General features: G+C 31.7%; 2 protein-coding genes across 4 annotated transcripts in view; one reads left to right on the top strand and one right to left on the bottom strand.

Moving 5' to 3' along the window:
* LOC118205541 (uncharacterized) overlaps positions 1–17,899 on the top strand; it is a 208,359-nt gene that overhangs the window by 118,584 nt on the left and 71,876 nt on the right. The window lies entirely within an intron of this gene.
* The window catches only part of LOC118201467 (choline transporter-like protein 1), a 91,104-nt gene that overhangs the window by 42,800 nt on the left and 30,405 nt on the right, over positions 1–17,899 (bottom strand). The window contains exons 4-10 of the mRNA XM_085808282.1: positions 15,920–16,062; positions 14,388–14,471; positions 9,583–9,667; positions 8,340–8,403; positions 3,465–3,573; positions 1,704–1,821; positions 98–145 (exon numbers count right to left, since the gene is read on the bottom strand). Of these exons, the coding sequence (XP_085664408.1) occupies positions 98–145; positions 1,704–1,821; positions 3,465–3,573; positions 8,340–8,403; positions 9,583–9,667; positions 14,388–14,471; positions 15,920–16,062 (651 nt within the window). The remainder of the gene's footprint in view (positions 1–97; positions 146–1,703; positions 1,822–3,464; positions 3,574–8,339; positions 8,404–9,582; positions 9,668–14,387; positions 14,472–15,919; positions 16,063–17,899) is intronic.

The raw sequence follows: 17,899 nt of genomic DNA, 5'->3' as shown, positions 1-17,899 counted from the left end.
CACTTTGTCGTTATGTTTTAAGTTTGAACTTCGGAAATTAGTTTTATTTACAGCACTAATATATCGAATTAAAACACAGAAGTTAATTATTACTTACCAATTTTATTTTATTTCTCATGATTAGAACCACCAATAAGTAAACCACCTACAATAATGCAACAATAAAAGTATATTGTATTATAAAAAAAAACGCATAAGCCATAGATTTTAAAACACATAAGCCATAGGTTTTTAAAACATGATATTTACAATTAAACTTATTCATAATAGCTATTCCTTAATTTATCAGAAAAGAAATAATATCTCATGATAACATATTCTGTAACATAATCCAAGATATAATATGAGAAAAGAAATAATAAATTCTAAGAAACCTCCAAAATTTATAAAAATATAATAACATAACAAACTTTTGAACAGAACAACAAAAGGCGCGTATGCTTGTTTTTACTTCTTTGTATGAAGTATAGGAAGTATTGTAATCACGAAGAATTCTGGTTACCCATATTTCAACGAAAGTATTCATTTTGACCGAAGGCAATTTAACGATGTTTTCGCATGACATCTGTACGTAAGGACAGAATACCTCTTTTCCCCCAAATGAATTATTAATCTGATTTACAATGAATTCTGAAAATAATTTTTCGTGGCGTCTATGCGTACATACGTACGTATCTCGCATAACTCAAAAACTATCAGAACGTTGAAATTTTGTGTGTAGGACTGCTATAACATGCAGATGTGCACCTCGTATTTTGGTTGCAATCGGCCGCACCAAAAAGTATATAAATATATGTATATTATATGTATATATGTATTCACTCTATTACTCGGTTCAGTGAGCTCAGTTTCTTTATTCTTATATGTTTGTAAATTGTGCATTTTCTGCTTTAAAAATGATTGAATTATGTTCTTATCTTCTGGTTATGAGGAAGATTTTTATGCCTGTAATTAAACTGCATGTTATAGTTGTAGAATTATCTACAATTTAAAATTTGTTTAAGTGCAGCTAAGCCTAATTTTTTTACCATAGCAGCTATATTCGTTTACATTTGAAACTGAGCAGAATAGTGGATTTGTTGCCAATCTAGAGAAACTAAGCTTTCTAAATCCGTAATTATGGTGGCCTATTTTAAAAATATCTCTTTCTCTTAAAATAATCTAAAATAATATTACTTGAGTCTGCTAAATTTAGAGAAATTGAAGACTATTAGATATTTTAAGTGAAGTTTTAAATTTCGGCTCATTGTTCTATAATAATATCAAAGAATAAAAAAATAAAATATTTACATGAAATATGAATTTTTAAAATAATACATTCATGATTCTTTCCTCACCGAATTATTACTTTCGAAATAACATTTAATAAATGCGAAGTTTATTTTAATAATGAAACATAAGGGTTAAATAATAATTGCCCGCAAATTCAAGCCTGTTTTCTGATGCGTTAATAATTCCTGCGAGCCATAAAACTATTAAGATATTCAAGATGAAATATTCGGGATTGATTTAACGAAATCGATTAATCGATTTTATATTATAGTTTTTGTCATTATATTTCAAAACTGAATTTTACATTCTATTAATTACGCATAAAAATTTAATACAAAAAATATTCCCATCAGAGGAATTTTTCAATAAAAGTGATACTTCAATTAATTATTTTTAAGGAGCTAATTTACTTGAGATGCGAAACAACTTACCGTAAAGATTGTCACGATAATGGCTGCGGCAAACCAGTAATTGCCTTGCTTTTCTTTCAAATCCTTATTTGGTCCTTCATAACTTTCAAGATCTTTCTTCTTCTGATGCCACATAACCCTAAATAATTTGTTTCCGTTTATTTTTTTACTGTTTATTACACTTACATATAAGAAGAAAACGGAGAAATTTCTTTCCCTTTTTACTTCCTTGTACGAAGTAGAAAGGAAATATTGTTATTCAAAGAAGTTTGTTATTTACAGTATACTGTAAGGTAAAGGTAAATTAATATGAATCCTTGATATGGGAATGAAAACAGCATACATTGAAATCTAGCTTCCTAAATTATACAGAATCGATAACCATGGGATATTTGTGTCATAGATAATCTAAATGTCTGGGATCATTAATTTAGATTGTTAATTCTAAATAGTCCCAAGAAATATGTACTACTGCTTAAATAACTGCACCAGATAAGTTTTTTTAATTGAGGGAAAAAAGATAGGATGAAATGTTTTTATTGAGAGAAATCTCAAGTCGTACAATAAGGTAAATAACTAAATGAGAATGACAAAGCTAAAGCAAATTCTCCTTAACATGAAAAGTGTACTGAAGATCACTAAAATGGGAGCAAAGTCTAAAGCGATTATAAACGAGTAGGATATTAGCCAGCCGTAACTTCTGAATTGAATAACTCAACTGAACTATTCAAATTACCTGAACTAAGTTCTCTTCGGCTTCAATGCAGCTATATTTATACGGTTACACCTAGCAAGTCTGAATGGATCGAAAAAAATCGTCTTGCAAATAAGTGTTTTCCGAAAATCTTTAGAATGGCCCAAGTCTGTGAAAAATTGCCAGATGTAGTCTATTTGGTGATAAAAACCGTTCTGATTGTTCAAACCTATCTTTGCAATTTAAAAGTCGATCAGTTCCGAATTACGAGGCCTAATATATGAATTAAGCATTTGCAAGCAGGATCGGGGGCTAACATTTTTAACATATCTAATAAAAATATTACATAAAAGGTACTGGAATACTTAACTGAATAAATCACAACAACATATAACTTTATAAAAATGGATAAAAACAAACTACTCTCAATAAAAGCAAAATATTTAAATATAATTCAACAATATGTGTATCAGTTACTATTTTGATAGAAAAACTATAAGAACTAATTGTTCACATATTAGAGGTTATATGGTATATTTGCTTTGAATTTATTATGTAAACACCAAAGTGTTACCACTATTTCATTGCATTTAATAGATAAAATTTTTAAGAGCCTAAGAAGTTTTGTTTGGCATTTCAAATACTATGAAATCAAACGAACATTTCATTGATTACTAAATACACCAAATATCGAGTAGAGTTAGTTGAATGAACTTCTAAATATACTCTTCAAAAGTAACATTTTAATTGAATGCATAATGTCGACAGCGTCGTAGACTACATACGTCAAATACATTTCCTATTGCTGTTCGTAATTAAATACGTTTCATTTACGAACAGCACTCTTATTTGCCTAAGAAGGAAAAATAAACACGATTTACATAATGGCTTTCATGAGTTGCTTTAATCTGACAGAGTAAACTTGGAAATCAATGCACAGTTTTTGATTATTTTTTTAAAGTATTTATCGGATATAATTTCGTGTTTAGAGGTAGTCAGGCAGACAAAGAATAGAGCAATAAATAATCGATTTAAACGAAATGAAATGTTAGCTGATAATATTTTTTTCTAAATTAGCTTTCTCTTACCAGACATAAACAGTGACCGCAATGGAGGCAATGGTGACGATAATCAGCACAGCCCAGATGATGATGGAGGCACAATATCGGAAAATTATTAGAAGTAGCAGTGATAGACCTGCAGATAATAAATTAAATATGTTATATCTAGGAACATGGTATGTGGAAAGACATTTATTTCTGCAATTAAATCTCAGTTTAATAACACACATCATTTCAATCATGATGAAAGCTGATATGAAAAATAAGGATATAAAAACCTAAAGAAATGAATAAAACTGGACATAACTCGATGTCCACACAAGTCGGGAGATGGCGGTAACCATGCGACTGGTCCGGCTGTACCAGTCCAGCGATCAGATTATGTCCAATCGAGGTACTGTCACACAGTGCTGCTAAAATGTGCAGGCGCTCCATCAGGCTGAAACCAGGTGTTTCGGCATGTTAGGTGATGGAACGTCAACCATGAGATCCGGCAACACTCTTTCCACAAAATATCTATAAGGAACTCAGTTAGTAAACCAAATTATCTGTCTCCTGCAACCTCCTCGTCTGAAATAATCACACTCTCTACCCTCTCATGAGGCTGTGAATATTGCCCGCTGCCGGTAGCCATTCGCATTTTAGTGTACATAAGTTCCTATGTAAATCTTGTTTGTCATGGTATGAAAGACCAGCATGTTAACTTTGGCAACGAACTTTTGAGACACCCTGTATTTACATTCACGTGAATAAGTTGTCGCCTAAAAAAATACAAGGATTTAGAAGTCAATTCAATAAATAACAATTAAAAATGTATTTCTTGCTGCTACTTGCAGTTTATAATTTAGAATGATTTAAAGCACAAAAGTAAGAAAAGCCACCAACTTCCTCATATTCCCAAACAGCTGGCCTAACATTGTTAACAATTACAATTTTAAGGTCTTCTGAGGTGCTTTGCATTGTTTTGGGTTCGAGACTTCTAGTATTTGAATACGGTACCTACTGAGTGTGCACTGTCATTCTCGTGAAAGTACTTTTGTGTGGAAAGTTTCATCAAGCTTTCATCTGCTCTGTTGTTGAAGATGAAATACATAAAATCTCTGTATTGATCAGCATTGATAAATAAATATTTACAATTAGTTTTGGCGATTTCGCTCTCATTATCTCAACTTTAATTAGAATATTACTGGGAAAAATGCCATTTATCACAATAGAAAGCAAACTGCAAATAATAATACTTTATTTTAGTTATATATTGCATTTCATTCATAAAGTATTTGAGTACCTTTTTGGGAGCGGGGATATTTACTTCAGTTTTTTTAAAGACTTTGTAGAGACATTAGGTAATTTTTAAAGCAGGAGCGATGAAAAATGAGCAAACGCCTTTGCCGGGAATCGAACCTCGGACCTCTGGAATACGCGCCCAGCGTGCAGACCACCACACAACGAAGACACGCGAAGAAGGTGGGAGAAATACCTTATAAGGTATTTTTAGGTTTTATGTATTTTTCCCTTGCCTCGAATAGAATTAATTGAAAGAGAAATATATCTCTAATGAAATTCGAGGAAATAAGTTTAAATGAAATGGAGGAAGAAATGTGTATAATTTAATATTTCGTACAAGGAAGTCATGCTCATGAGGTTATTTTTCATGTTCCTATAACGTATATAACTCGATTAAAATAAACTTTTGTTGTAATAGGGTTTTGACATTTGATTTTTTCGCAGGTAATTTGTTATCAACTGAGAGTGGAATAACAAATCCATCTAAAATGCAGTAGTTACTTTTTGAAATCTTGGACCAAATAATTATTCAGTTCAATTCTTTTAAACATACAGTTCGGATGAACGGCGACCTTCATAACGTGAAGCTCTTTTGCTGCATAATATAACATAACATACAAGCTCTTTTCTCTGTATTGTGATGAGTTGCATCCATCTGATAGGTGAAATGATTTCACAAATATTTATTGAATGCACTTCATTAAGTTCGACTCTTCCCCAAAAGTGCTCGGAGACAATAACATATATGAAATAGTTATAGAAGTTATAGTGTAACATAAATCCATTAGCAGACTACAAGAAGTAATAACAGAAGGTACGATGAATCTAAATTTTCTCGAATTCAAATCCTAAAAGACTCAAGAATCTTTGAAATATCGAATTTCTCTCATCAATAACAAGGATAGAATTTTAAAACCTTTCTTTCATTATTAAGAGCCTTCAGTTAAATCAAAATTTGAAAACTATTTTAAAAGAAAAACTACTTTAGGAAATATAAATTCTAAGTAAGTACACTGCGAAACAAAAAGTGTTGGGGGGGGCGTTTTATATATCCCGTTTCAACTGGGCCGCTTGACGAAATTCAAATTGCGTTTTTCATGTCTCGAAAGTGCGACTTAGGATAAGTATCAGATTTATATATAGCGTTGTACTAATATAGGTATTTAGGCACAAAATCGGACATTTTCTGTAATGATATGCCAATTGTTTTCCATATTTCGATTCTACGACTCAAATTATGCCAAACTACCAAATTTTGTAAAAATCACACTAGTAGTTTTTAAAAAATTAGCTCTCAAAATCTTAGTTCCTCCATGTTAATTAAATTTGGTATATATTATAACATATTTTTTATTATTATTATTAAACTTATTTGATTCTTCATTTCACATTTCGAAATTTAGGCTTATTCCAAATAACAATTTTCCATTTTTTATGATTTACTTTGAAAATTTGTATTTTTAAATAATTTTTATAACTATTTCGAAAAACATTTAGAATTATAACCTATAAAATTTTTACCATCATCATTAAGTAGATGTATTTCTAAGCATACCTGCAAAACATTATACCTTTTTATTCAAAATTTTCTAAGATATTCGCGAATTTACATATTGGCGTGTTTTGAAATTTGACATATTTATTATAAACGATAATAACGTCAAATATGGTTTACGCACTTTGTTAAAATTATTTGAAAGTATGAACGATGAAAAAAAAGCATGAATTCGTGTACAATGAATAAAAGGAAAGGGAAATAGGTTGCTATATATTAAGAAGTTCTCAAAGTTGAATTATTCTTGGCGCAATCTGAAAAAAAAAAAAAAAAAAAAAAAAAAAAAAAGCACCAAGATTAATTTTTTAATTTTTCCACAAATTTCTCACTAAAAATTACTACATTTAATATCTAAGCATAATTTGAGTCGTACAATCGAAACATGGGAAAGCATCGCTGTGTTTTTTCACAAAACGTCCAATTTTGTGTCAGAATACCTATATAAGATTAATGCTATATATAAATCTAATATATATATACTAAGTAGCGCTTTCAAGACATGAAAAACTCAATTTGAATTTCGTCAAAGGGTACAGTAGAACGGAAGATATAAAACCGTCCCCTTTTAGCTCAAAAAGCTATTAATTTCGTTTTGGCATTTTGCATTGATTCACTATAAACGGCGAATCACTTTTTAAATTGTTGCTGCCAAATAATAGAACCATGTATTATATTTAAAGAAATTAAATAATGAAGAATCTGCGTAAATGTATGTATGTTTCTCGCCGTGATAAACAACGGTACCTACAGCCTTCCATTCTTTGAATAAGGTACGTCTCCTCCCGAATATGGGCATCTGGAAGCCCAAATTTGGAATTTGGATTATTTTTTATTATCTATTTCATATTTTGCATTTATGAGTTTTCGATCAAGAGAATCAACGATATCAAAGCGAGCAATGGCAACACTGTACCGGGGGGGGGGAATCATTTTTATCACCAGCGCACGAGACTGTGTAGCAGAAGTTCTAAAGATATGCTCATTTAAAAATTACTTGCGATATTTCTGTTGAATTGAATTTTATGGTTTAAGTGCGAAGAACATGATATTCAATAAATAAAGGTAACACACACAACGTTATAAAAAAAAAACGCTCTTTTGGGCGTAATGTAAAATCTGAAAGCTTTCAGATTTTTTTCCTTTCAGATTTATTTTTCTTTCACAATATACGTATGCTTATAAAGGAGAAACAAATGAAACTTAGTATAGAAAGTATGTAGTTAAATATCGTGAACCCCGGAGCTAATTTCTGAATACATATGAGAAAAAAAAAAATGAGTAAGTATCTAGATTTTGTTGCATTTCTTCAATCGCTTTTGTCAGAATACGTGTAGACGACAGTAGGATTATGTTAACAATAGTGCAGATAATTCTGTCTTTAAAACTAAGGGTGGAGATTTCAGAGTCATTACGAGGCGATACTGGTGATACAGACCAAAAGAAATTGTAACAACTGCCTTCATTTCATAATTAATACTTCTGTTTGGCACCAGTAAAACGAATTTTTCCAGCATTTTGAACCAAAACATTCAAAAGGTTTCTAAATTAGGATTTGAAAAGTTGAATAAAAAATGAATAATTAAAAAAGAGCGAGTGCAATGAATTTTAATTAAAATTTCTTAAATAAATTTTTTAATAATTAAAAAAGGGGGCTTTGAGAAAGATTTGAGTTTTCGAAACTCGAACCTTTCTCAAGTTCCTTGGAATTTTAAGATTCGAATATTTCATCCTATTTAAACTATCACTAATTAGATTTTTTAAATTAAAAAAATAAGAAAAACATATTTTTTTTAAATTACAAATGTTTACGCTAATAAAATCCAAGCGGTATTTGGATAAAATGTATGTTTAATTGAAGTATTTTATGTTTATATCAATTACTAACATTCTTACAGTATTCACATAGTATTTAAAGCTCTTTAAAGATTATCACAGATTTTAAGAGTGAAAGAAAATAGCAATAGGTTTTTAGTTACAAGACTGAACAAAAACAACATGGACAGGCCTGGTTTTTCTTTTTTAAATATAACATTGAAATAATTAAAGGAAAAAAAACTACTTACCAACACTAATCATACAAAGGAGAATAATTTCTTTCCAGCAAAGAGTAATATCTGATCCGACTTCCTACAAAAGTATAAGTCAAACTGATTATTTATTTCACTCAAATAATTCTAGTAAAAAAAGGAGGAAGAGGAATTACTCTGTTTAGAAATGAAACCAAATTTGTAAACTTCATATAAATTTTTCATACAATATAAAAGATTTCAGAAAAATATTTTAAATTATTCTGGATACAATAACAAATAAGCTTTACTCATCTCAGGAGAACCGAATTAAATCATGGATGTTGGACAGTTGACAAATTGTAGAATAATTATCCTATGTATCCTCATTATACAGAGCAAGACTTCTTAAACGTTTTTTAATTGCGACCCCCTTTCTATCACTGAGATTTTTTTCGCGACCCCAGATACTGAATATAGAATAAAGATATAAAAATAAATATCCTCCCGTAAATAATTTACTCCTTTGGTAAACAATATACATATAAACAGAAGTATTTTAGGATTTATTTTAAGCAAACAAAAATTAAAGAAACTTCTAATGAGACAGATACACTCATTTTCTGTTGTATAACAATTAAATGTTCGTGCGATATTTGACACTGCACAGGACATAAAGCATCTTCAACATGTTTCAACGTTGAACGGCATTTGGTTTTAATTAGCGTTAAAGCTGAAAAAGTAGTTTTATAAAAATATGTGGTGCTGAATGAGAGAAGAACATTTAATGCCACTTCAGAAATAATTAGAAATTTGATTCTAATAAGTTCTAAATAATGAGAAATCTAGTTTTGTGAATTTCAAGATTGAAAGATTAATGCAGTGGATGAACGAAGATTGGAACAATCTTAAACTCGATTCAATTTCAACTTGATGATGACCTTGATTCAGCAATAAAGGGAAAGGGAAACAAAAAAGTGGCTCTTGGATATTTATCAAAGCAATCTGATTCATCAGATGGCATATCGCACGTATAGTATGAGACATCATTCATCAGTGCCTGTCCACAGTTTAATAATAGTGCAGATAATTCTGTTTTTAAAACTAAGCGTGATAACAACAATATATTTAATAAATAAAAGTAACACAGAAAACGCCTCTTTGGACGTAATTTAAAATCTGAAACCTTTCAGACTTTTTTTCAAATACTTTTATGACTGACAACAGGAATTTGTTATTTAGAAAGAAAAAGAAAACATTCTAAAACTAAATAAATATGTATATATGGTAAAATACATACCTCTAAAAATGGCAGTGTCGACTGAAGTATCTTATTACCCGTGTTAGTTACTTTTTTAGGCAAACAACGACGCAGTGTTGTCTTTCTGTAAAAAATAAAAATAAAAAATGGAATGCTAATGGATGAAATAGAAAATACATTTACAGATTTTTATAGTAAATTTCTTGTAAATCAAGAGAAAATTAAATTTATTCTAATGTCAAATCTATATGCACATCTCTATCACTACGTGATACATTACCGATGATGCCTTATCCTAAAGATGGAGGTCTGACAATGTTCCTCAAAGGCATAAACTTTCCTCAAGTTCTTGAACAGAATAAAAATGCGTACAGTTTTAATGAGGATCAGATTTCAACTTCTAAGAAGCCATCATAATAGAAATTATGCCTCGGACAACGATGTAAAACTGATTTCTTTTGTTTTAACTAACACAAACTCATTTAGCGTGGAAGAATGGTGGCAACTGCTTTACAATTCAGTCCAAAACTATCTTAACATGCATGAAATCACGGATTTCTTAGAAACTGTGAGCTATAATTTTATATAAAAAGGAATCGATCTTCAGGGCATTTACATATGTAAGAGAGCGATATCTTCGCGCATCCTGCTTTTCAAGGTCCTCTATAAGTCTTCTATCGGGTTAAGATCAGGAGATTTTGTTGGTCACTGTATTCGCTCAATGTCTTCACGTTTACGTAATTCATCAATGAAGTTTGTTCAGGGTGGAAGAGCATTTTCGTACCTAAATAAAAAGTCAGATCCATATGCACCTGTAAATATTTCTAAGACCTCATCACGATACCTCTACGTAGTCATCTAACATCCAGATTCTAACATCTCTCCTTCCCAATGGCCACGCACTTGCACACTAAACATTGGAAGCATCATTGATCATTTAACCACCTCATAATCAGGGGCATTTTCCAGTGTGCTGTCCGGAAGAAAAGCGGCATTATACTAGCAAGAAGAGGCGCATAGGCAACCATAAATATTCATGCATTTTTCTGAGTTTCAAACCCTGTTCTAACATCCTGACTGTCGACACCACAAATCCCCATATCGAAGAGTGCAACACGAGCAGGCATTTATACTTGTGGACAGTTGCCTTAGCGAACAGCGAATACTATTATCCGAGCATCTTTATGAGAGAACACAACACATAATACAACTAAAAAATCAACAAATGTTAGCTGCTGCTATTTGAAGGGATTCTTTAAGTCAGATATCCAAATAAATACAGGAAAACCTTCAGTTTTAACCTTCACTGCCTAATTTAACTCGTACTAACGAGTATTCTAGGGGAAAAAGGCTGTAGGTTACTTTTAGTTGAAAATCAAAAATGAAGAACATTCATGCTCGATTTGTGTCTCGGATTTTGATAGAGTAGCAAGAAAGAAGACATAAAAGCTTACTGTGGATATTTGCAGGCAGGAAAACAAATTCTTAAAATGTATCATAACGGGAGATGGGAACTGGTGTCTACAATACGTCGCTGTTGAAGGGAAATTTACGTATAACTGATACAGTACATTTTTATTACGAAATACTTTATTTTCATTATAAGTATACTCCGTATGCTTTATTTTAACACAAAAATTTATGACAAAATTATAGACCATATATATGTAAGATAAAAAAAAATACGATTGTTTTGCTCTTTGCGAGCAGTACCTTCTAGAACCAGTACCTAAACCCTAAACCAGTACCTTCTAGAACATTCGCACCTATTACATAACCTCCTCATATAAATGCTGCGTCATAAGTTTTTCTACATTTTTCTAGAAGCTACTCTGTTACATAACCTTTCATATAAATGCTGCGTCATAAGTTCTCCTACACAGATGCCTTCTCGCCTTCGTCCTGCTAACGCTTCCGCTATGCTTCTCTCTCTTTGTTAGAACGTTATGACGTATTAAAGTTTAAAGTCAGTCGTATCTAATAGTTCAATTACTGAATAAGTTATTTGATTAACTCCATCTGGAAAAAGTCATCTTCTCTAAATTAAAATAAAGATATGCTTGCTGTTAAAAGTGAAAAGTCCTGAGTCGTCATTTTTCTCCGTGTTTCAATCATCCCAGCTTCGTCAACCATCTGCCAGAACATGTAATGGAATAGCCTCACCATTCGCCCACGATGTGTTGGAATAACTGAAAACATTACAGTTAAAGTTTAAAATTTGTTGCGTTTATGAATGATGTGTTACAAAATTTTTATATTTTAAAATACCTTCACTAAAAAACATAATTAAATAACATGAAAGTTGGCATCTTAATTTGTAATATAATAGAAATATTTTCATCAACAAAAATTGGAAACACTTTTATTTGAGCATTTAATTTGTGTAAATATTTGAACTTTTACTGTGTGGAAATTTCAAGAACTTTACAAAATTTCTTTGACATTCTTACCTCAGAACTCTAAAATATGCTATTGTTTAAAAATAATACAGTACTAAGATTCATAATTCAATTCAAAATTTTATGACTTTCAAATGAAATGTCAAAATATCGGTCAAGTTTTATGGCAATAATTTTTTTTTTTTTTTTTTTTTAAAAGAAAGAAAGAAAGAAAAAGGAAAAAAAGTAAATATGTTTTGTATTTTCACAATCATAACTTTTAACATTTTGCTGCTCTAATGCTTGTTCTTCCACCCTGCTCACACAACTTTTCTTTTGAAGGGGGGGATATGTAAGATATAACAAAATATGATAGCTGTTTCAAAAAAAATAATTGACGACCTCAAAATTAACATTCTAAATTTGGTAATCTGCCCCTAAATTCATCTCTTCTCACAGGTTCCAGACTTTTCTATCTTATGTAACGTTTTAATGCAGATGTCTCTCGTCCAATCAAATTACATCTAAACCAAAACTGTGAACTGAAACTTCAGCCTTCTTGCTATGAAAGTACTATAACCTTTCCCTTTTTCCCGCGTTAGCTGTCCCGCTGGTAAGACGCTTTTCATCCATGCTGCTGCCGCTTACTTGCTTAAGATGACGTCGTACTTCAAAATGGGAGTTATTCTATTCAAATATTATTAAGAAGTATCTTGTCCGAAAAAGGATGATTTGATATGCATGGAAAAAGTAAAGATTGTGATTTTTCAAGATATGTTGTGCTAAATTGCGTCATCATGCCACCTTCAAACCACAGTTTCATTACATATATATATATGTATATATACATATATATATATATATACATATAAAATATAAAATATCTAATACGTAAAATATAAAATCTAACTGTCAAATTATAAATTAATAGCCCTTTAACTTCCGTTTCATTCTCAAAATAACAGCAATAAATGTTACTCCCTGCAGGTCTGATGCGAACTTGCGATGAAATCTGAACCCAAAATCCTGTACATTAAAGTATCACGTATTCTGAAATGAAATTCGTTATAAAAAGGATAATTGCGTCACAACTCGTTCTTTGGGATCCTCAATAAGTCACTTACATGGTCCCCGCACTTTACATCTATTATACAGAAGTTTCGAGTTCGTAAAGTCAAACTATACCCCTTAATTGCTCGAAACAGTATATTATCTATTGATAACAAGTTACTCATTTACAAGTCCATTCTACGTCCACTTTTGTGTTATGCAAGTCCAGTTTGGGCATATACCAAGAAAACTCATAGGAAAAGATTGCAAGTCTGTCAAAAGACTGTTCTACGACAAATTGTAAATGCTGAATGGTATGTAAGGAATAATAGAATACATGAAGAGTTATGCATTGAGTTACTTCGCACTCATTATTATAACTTAGCCAAAAACATTTCATGAAAGGCAGCAAAATATTGATAATCCCAGTATTAAAGTCTGTGATTAAGACTCTAACAGTTTGGAGAATATGGATAGGCCTATAGGCCCAGCTAAATGTATGGATCATGTAATATGCAACTCTAATAATTTGACATATGTGTTTATTTATGTCTTTATTTCATTCATCTTATCAGCTACACTTCAAATTTTCTGTCTGCATTTTCACTTTTGTGTATGTTATAGCTATATGAATATAATTATTCCAAGTTCATGTCTTAATATTTGATGTTGTGTAATTGATAATTCTTAATGGATTCAATTTGCCTATGTTTGCACTACCTTATTCTTGTCACAGTCACCAGTTTCTCGACATTTCTGCTCTCACTAATTTAGACAACTCCATTGTTATTAATACGTTAACAATATTCTTATCTGACCTTAACAAAATTATTAAAAAAAAAACCTATTCGATTTATCTTTTATTATATACTACCTTTTGAAACGATCAAACTGTTCTAGAAAGAGTAGAGCCTTGGCTCAGGCACCCTTGTGTCTCAAACACCGTTCTACAGAGAGACAACTCGTTCCTCTTCTCTTCGCTTGTCTCTTGTACTGCTAGCTATGCAAGGTTTCCTTTCCTAAATTTGTCCATTGTTTCAAATGTAAGCTAAACAAAATTGTGAAGTGCATAGCCAGCGCACTCATAGCGATAATATGCATTATCGAAAAATAAAATGATGTGTGGAATTTGCCGTTATGTGTGTTCTTCGAATGCCATCTTGCTAACTACGCAACAAAGTCGCAATCCTCTCCAACGGCATTCCGTTCCAACTCTCACAAAGTCATAAATCATCTTATTTCAAGATGTAGCGCAGTGTTATTTCATCTACTAATGCAGTCTTACTTTAATAATAGCGCAGTTATCAAAATGTCTAATTACGCAGTTTTATTTCAAAAATGGTTTTTACTGTACATCTAATGGAACATTTTTATTATATATAAATATAGAATCTCCACAGAGAATGAAACACTCACTCGTAACCTTCTGGACATTCATTTTCACATTGTTTTTTCGTACGACACGTTCCATCTGTGCATTGTTGGCTGACTGTCAGATACCTGGGTAAGAAAAACGAATATTCAGAATGCACGTTGTGATTAGATGTAAGGTGATGCGAAGTTATCTTCAATAATTCTTATTTGCTAAGAAACTTATAATTTATTTATAAAATATTAGTATTAATACGTAAGACATATGTTGCTAAGCAAATCACGAAAGCATTAACATTATTTGAAATTTTGTAATGTACGAAGCTTCGGATAATCTCGTAATAAAATACACTCTCCTTCTATTTAGCACCGTTTTATTAAAGAATCATTTATAAGGATTTTAAGTTTTTACTAACGTTTATTTTACTTTAAACTTTGCTATCCTCTCTTATTTTCCATTTCTGGCAAGAATAAGCTCGAGTAGGATTTTTATGCTTATGAGTTGCAAAACTGTAAAAGGTATTTAAGAAGTGGCTTCTAGCCAAGAACTGAAAGAGCCTTCCTGCTGCCCTGCTACGCGCGTGCTTTTCAGTCAGTTCGTGTCTGCCTTTAGACCAAAACTTAGTTCCTGCTGAAAAACTAGACGTATTGTAGTATTTGCATCTAGCTCACTACATACGCAGGTTCAAAAGACTAATTTTTGCGTTAATAATCTCTGCGAAGCATTTAAGTTTAATTCTTATTAAGTTAGTCGTTTAGTGAATATCTCTTATTTTGTACGTTTTAGACCAAAAGTGTTGGTCTCTGTATCACGATGTGCGGGAGCACCTGTGCGCTGTGGGAAATAAAGGGTAAAGGTAATCCTTCTTGACTTATTTGTCTACTCATCGTACAAACGAACATAGCTTGAGTAAGCTTCCTGTTCCCGCTCAGGATTCATGTTGATGTTTCCCAAATCAGTTAGCAGGAACAGTAGCCCTGACAAAGTTAGAATAACTATGAAATCTTTATTTAACAAGTCAGAGATTTTGCTTAACTTAGATAGGACACAAATAGAATACAAATCAAAGTTAACAGTCTTTACAAACAATGAAATCGAAGCATTGAAATAAAGAACTTACAAGAGGCTCATTTATAAGTTTCAAACAGCTTCAGGCTTACCTATTAGGCAATATTATCAGGAGTATATTCCATAAAAGAAGGTAACATGCCGAAAAGAATGAAGCACAAGTACAATGTTAGCACAAAATCTTTTTTTTAAGACTTTTGCATCTGAACACTTAGGTACAATTCCATTCTCGTCAATAGTACATCGTTTGGCTCTCGTTTGATTTTGATGTTCTCGAGTTTCGTTATGCAAAAGTGACATTAATTTATTCTAACAACTTACAAAAATGAAAACGCGGTTGTATGCTTTAAGACAAAATTTGTGTTAAAAACAAATAAGTTTCTACAACGTTGACTCTTTGCGAGCTAAGCAATTGCTCAGGAACATGAAGCAAATGCTTCAGATTTTCATAATAAAAAAGAAAAGACAAGACGGAAAAATAGACTGGAAATCGGTGAAATGATTTTACTTGACACCGCTGTAATCGATTCCAGATTGGTTTGCTCCTGAAATGCGCTGATTATTTAAGCCACAGATGTTGCCATAATCATCGACACCATATATAAGTCTTCTGGGGTCGCCTCTCACTCCTGCTATACCCACGCCAACAAGCTACAAAAAAAGTAAACAAGAGTATAATTATAAGAGATGAGACTTAAAAATCTGTTATTGCAAAAATATTCATATTTATTAAACATCTGCATATTAAATAATCAATTTGATTAATAGTGTTAAATTTGTGCGGTTTGAACAACTGCACTCGTTGACGGAAAAAATGTAAAGAAATTTTCTTTGTATCGTAAAATACTTTTCATAGAGTAGTTATCATGTAAACTATTAATTTATTTGTATTAACCAATTATTTTGTGTTAATAATCTTTACTATATTTCTTTCTTTCCGTTTTCCTGCCGGAATGCTAATTTTTAGTTCTTGCATATTTAAATGAGGTGGAAATAGATAGCATATTTAAGAATTTTTTAGATTGTAGAATCAGAGCCTGTTCCGCCTGCTGAAGGCCACATTACTAGTTAAATCTCTTAATTCGATAATTCGGTTAAGTCATCCAGAGTTCTCACTTAGTTTATATTACCAAAGAGTGTAAGACTGTATAATTAGTAATTAGCGATTGTGAAGTGATTGTGTTTTATATGCCTATGCGCATGTATTTAAAATTAATTTTTTAGTCTTTTTAAATTTGCCCTATTAGGTAATTTTAAATTTGCCTATTTAGGGCTCAACACTTCTAAGCATGTTATTGTAACTTCATATAAATGTCCGCGTTTAATTTAGCGTATTTTGATTTAATTTATTTTCATAGAAATATGTGTTTTTATTTATTTCACGAACTTTATTTAATAATTTTATTGTGTACTTTTTACCCACTTATTTTGCTTGGGAATATTTGCTTCTTTTACATTACACTGCAGGCTTTGTAATTATGAACGGATCGGCGTTTCAATTGTAGAAGATAGCTCAATAAGATAAGCACAAATCCTTCTCATGGGCTTTAGTGGCAATTTTTACCCCACCCCCATTGGCAGCGTGATTCTTGCCAGCCTCACAGCAATCTGGAAATTTCCTGAAAACACATTTCTGAAGCCTTAAGCATGAAATTTCTCGAACCTTCCAGAAGTTCTTGGGTAATTCTGTAAATCTCGGTTGCAGTGGAGCCATGAGTCAATAAGCTCAGTCATTCGAGCGATTTTATTAAGCTTTTTCACGGTAATTATTACCATATAGTTTTCTCTGAGGGTAATTTTGGAAGTCTGCCATATTTTTTGCGTATTAAATAGAATTTGTTTTACCTCTGTTTTTGACCTTGAGTCATGTATAGTTGTTTAACTTAATGTATAACTTGTTATTTATTTCAATACATTGTCAGTTTCATCTTGCTTGGCTTAGGAGTTAAGAAAATCTAAGTTTCGTAGCCTACAGTTTTATGTAAGTATTTTTAATAGATCTTGATTTAATATTATAATGTCTTCTACCTCCAGAAACTGAAAAATTAGTTGTGTACAAAAATGTAAAAAGGAAAAACTAATTATTACTAAAATAAACCCCTCTCTAGGTTTTATACAGTATGGTGGCGAAATGCGTAGAGGCTTGGCAGTGAGACAGCTTCCCAACAAAGTAGGGTTACGACTGCCAGAAAGTAGCAGGGTTGTCTGATTTTGCGCAAAATTGCACATTTGGAGATATTTGGCCACAAAATTGGCGATTTGACATAGACGGAGCAAGAACATTCTAGAACGCACTTTTAGCGCTTTCCTCGGGAATATTCTCGAATATATGTTAAAGCTATTTATACCATGCCTGTACGGGGGAAAAGCAGTGTCTTTAGTTCAGAGATTAGCTTGAGAGCGATCGACCGAGTCGGGAGCTGAACTTTAGTGCTTTGCCTTGAAGCTGTCATCACCGTTATAGCCTGAAGGCTGTGTTGCTGATCGT

Source organism: Stegodyphus dumicola, chromosome 1 (genome assembly GCF_044657685.1).
Source record: "Stegodyphus dumicola isolate Sdum_Otavi_A_Nest chromosome 1, ASM4465768v1".
Taxonomy (NCBI): domain Eukaryota; kingdom Metazoa; phylum Arthropoda; class Arachnida; order Araneae; family Eresidae; genus Stegodyphus; species Stegodyphus dumicola.
Note: the sequence above shows the minus strand (reverse complement) of the source record. Positions and strands in the feature narration are given on the sequence as shown.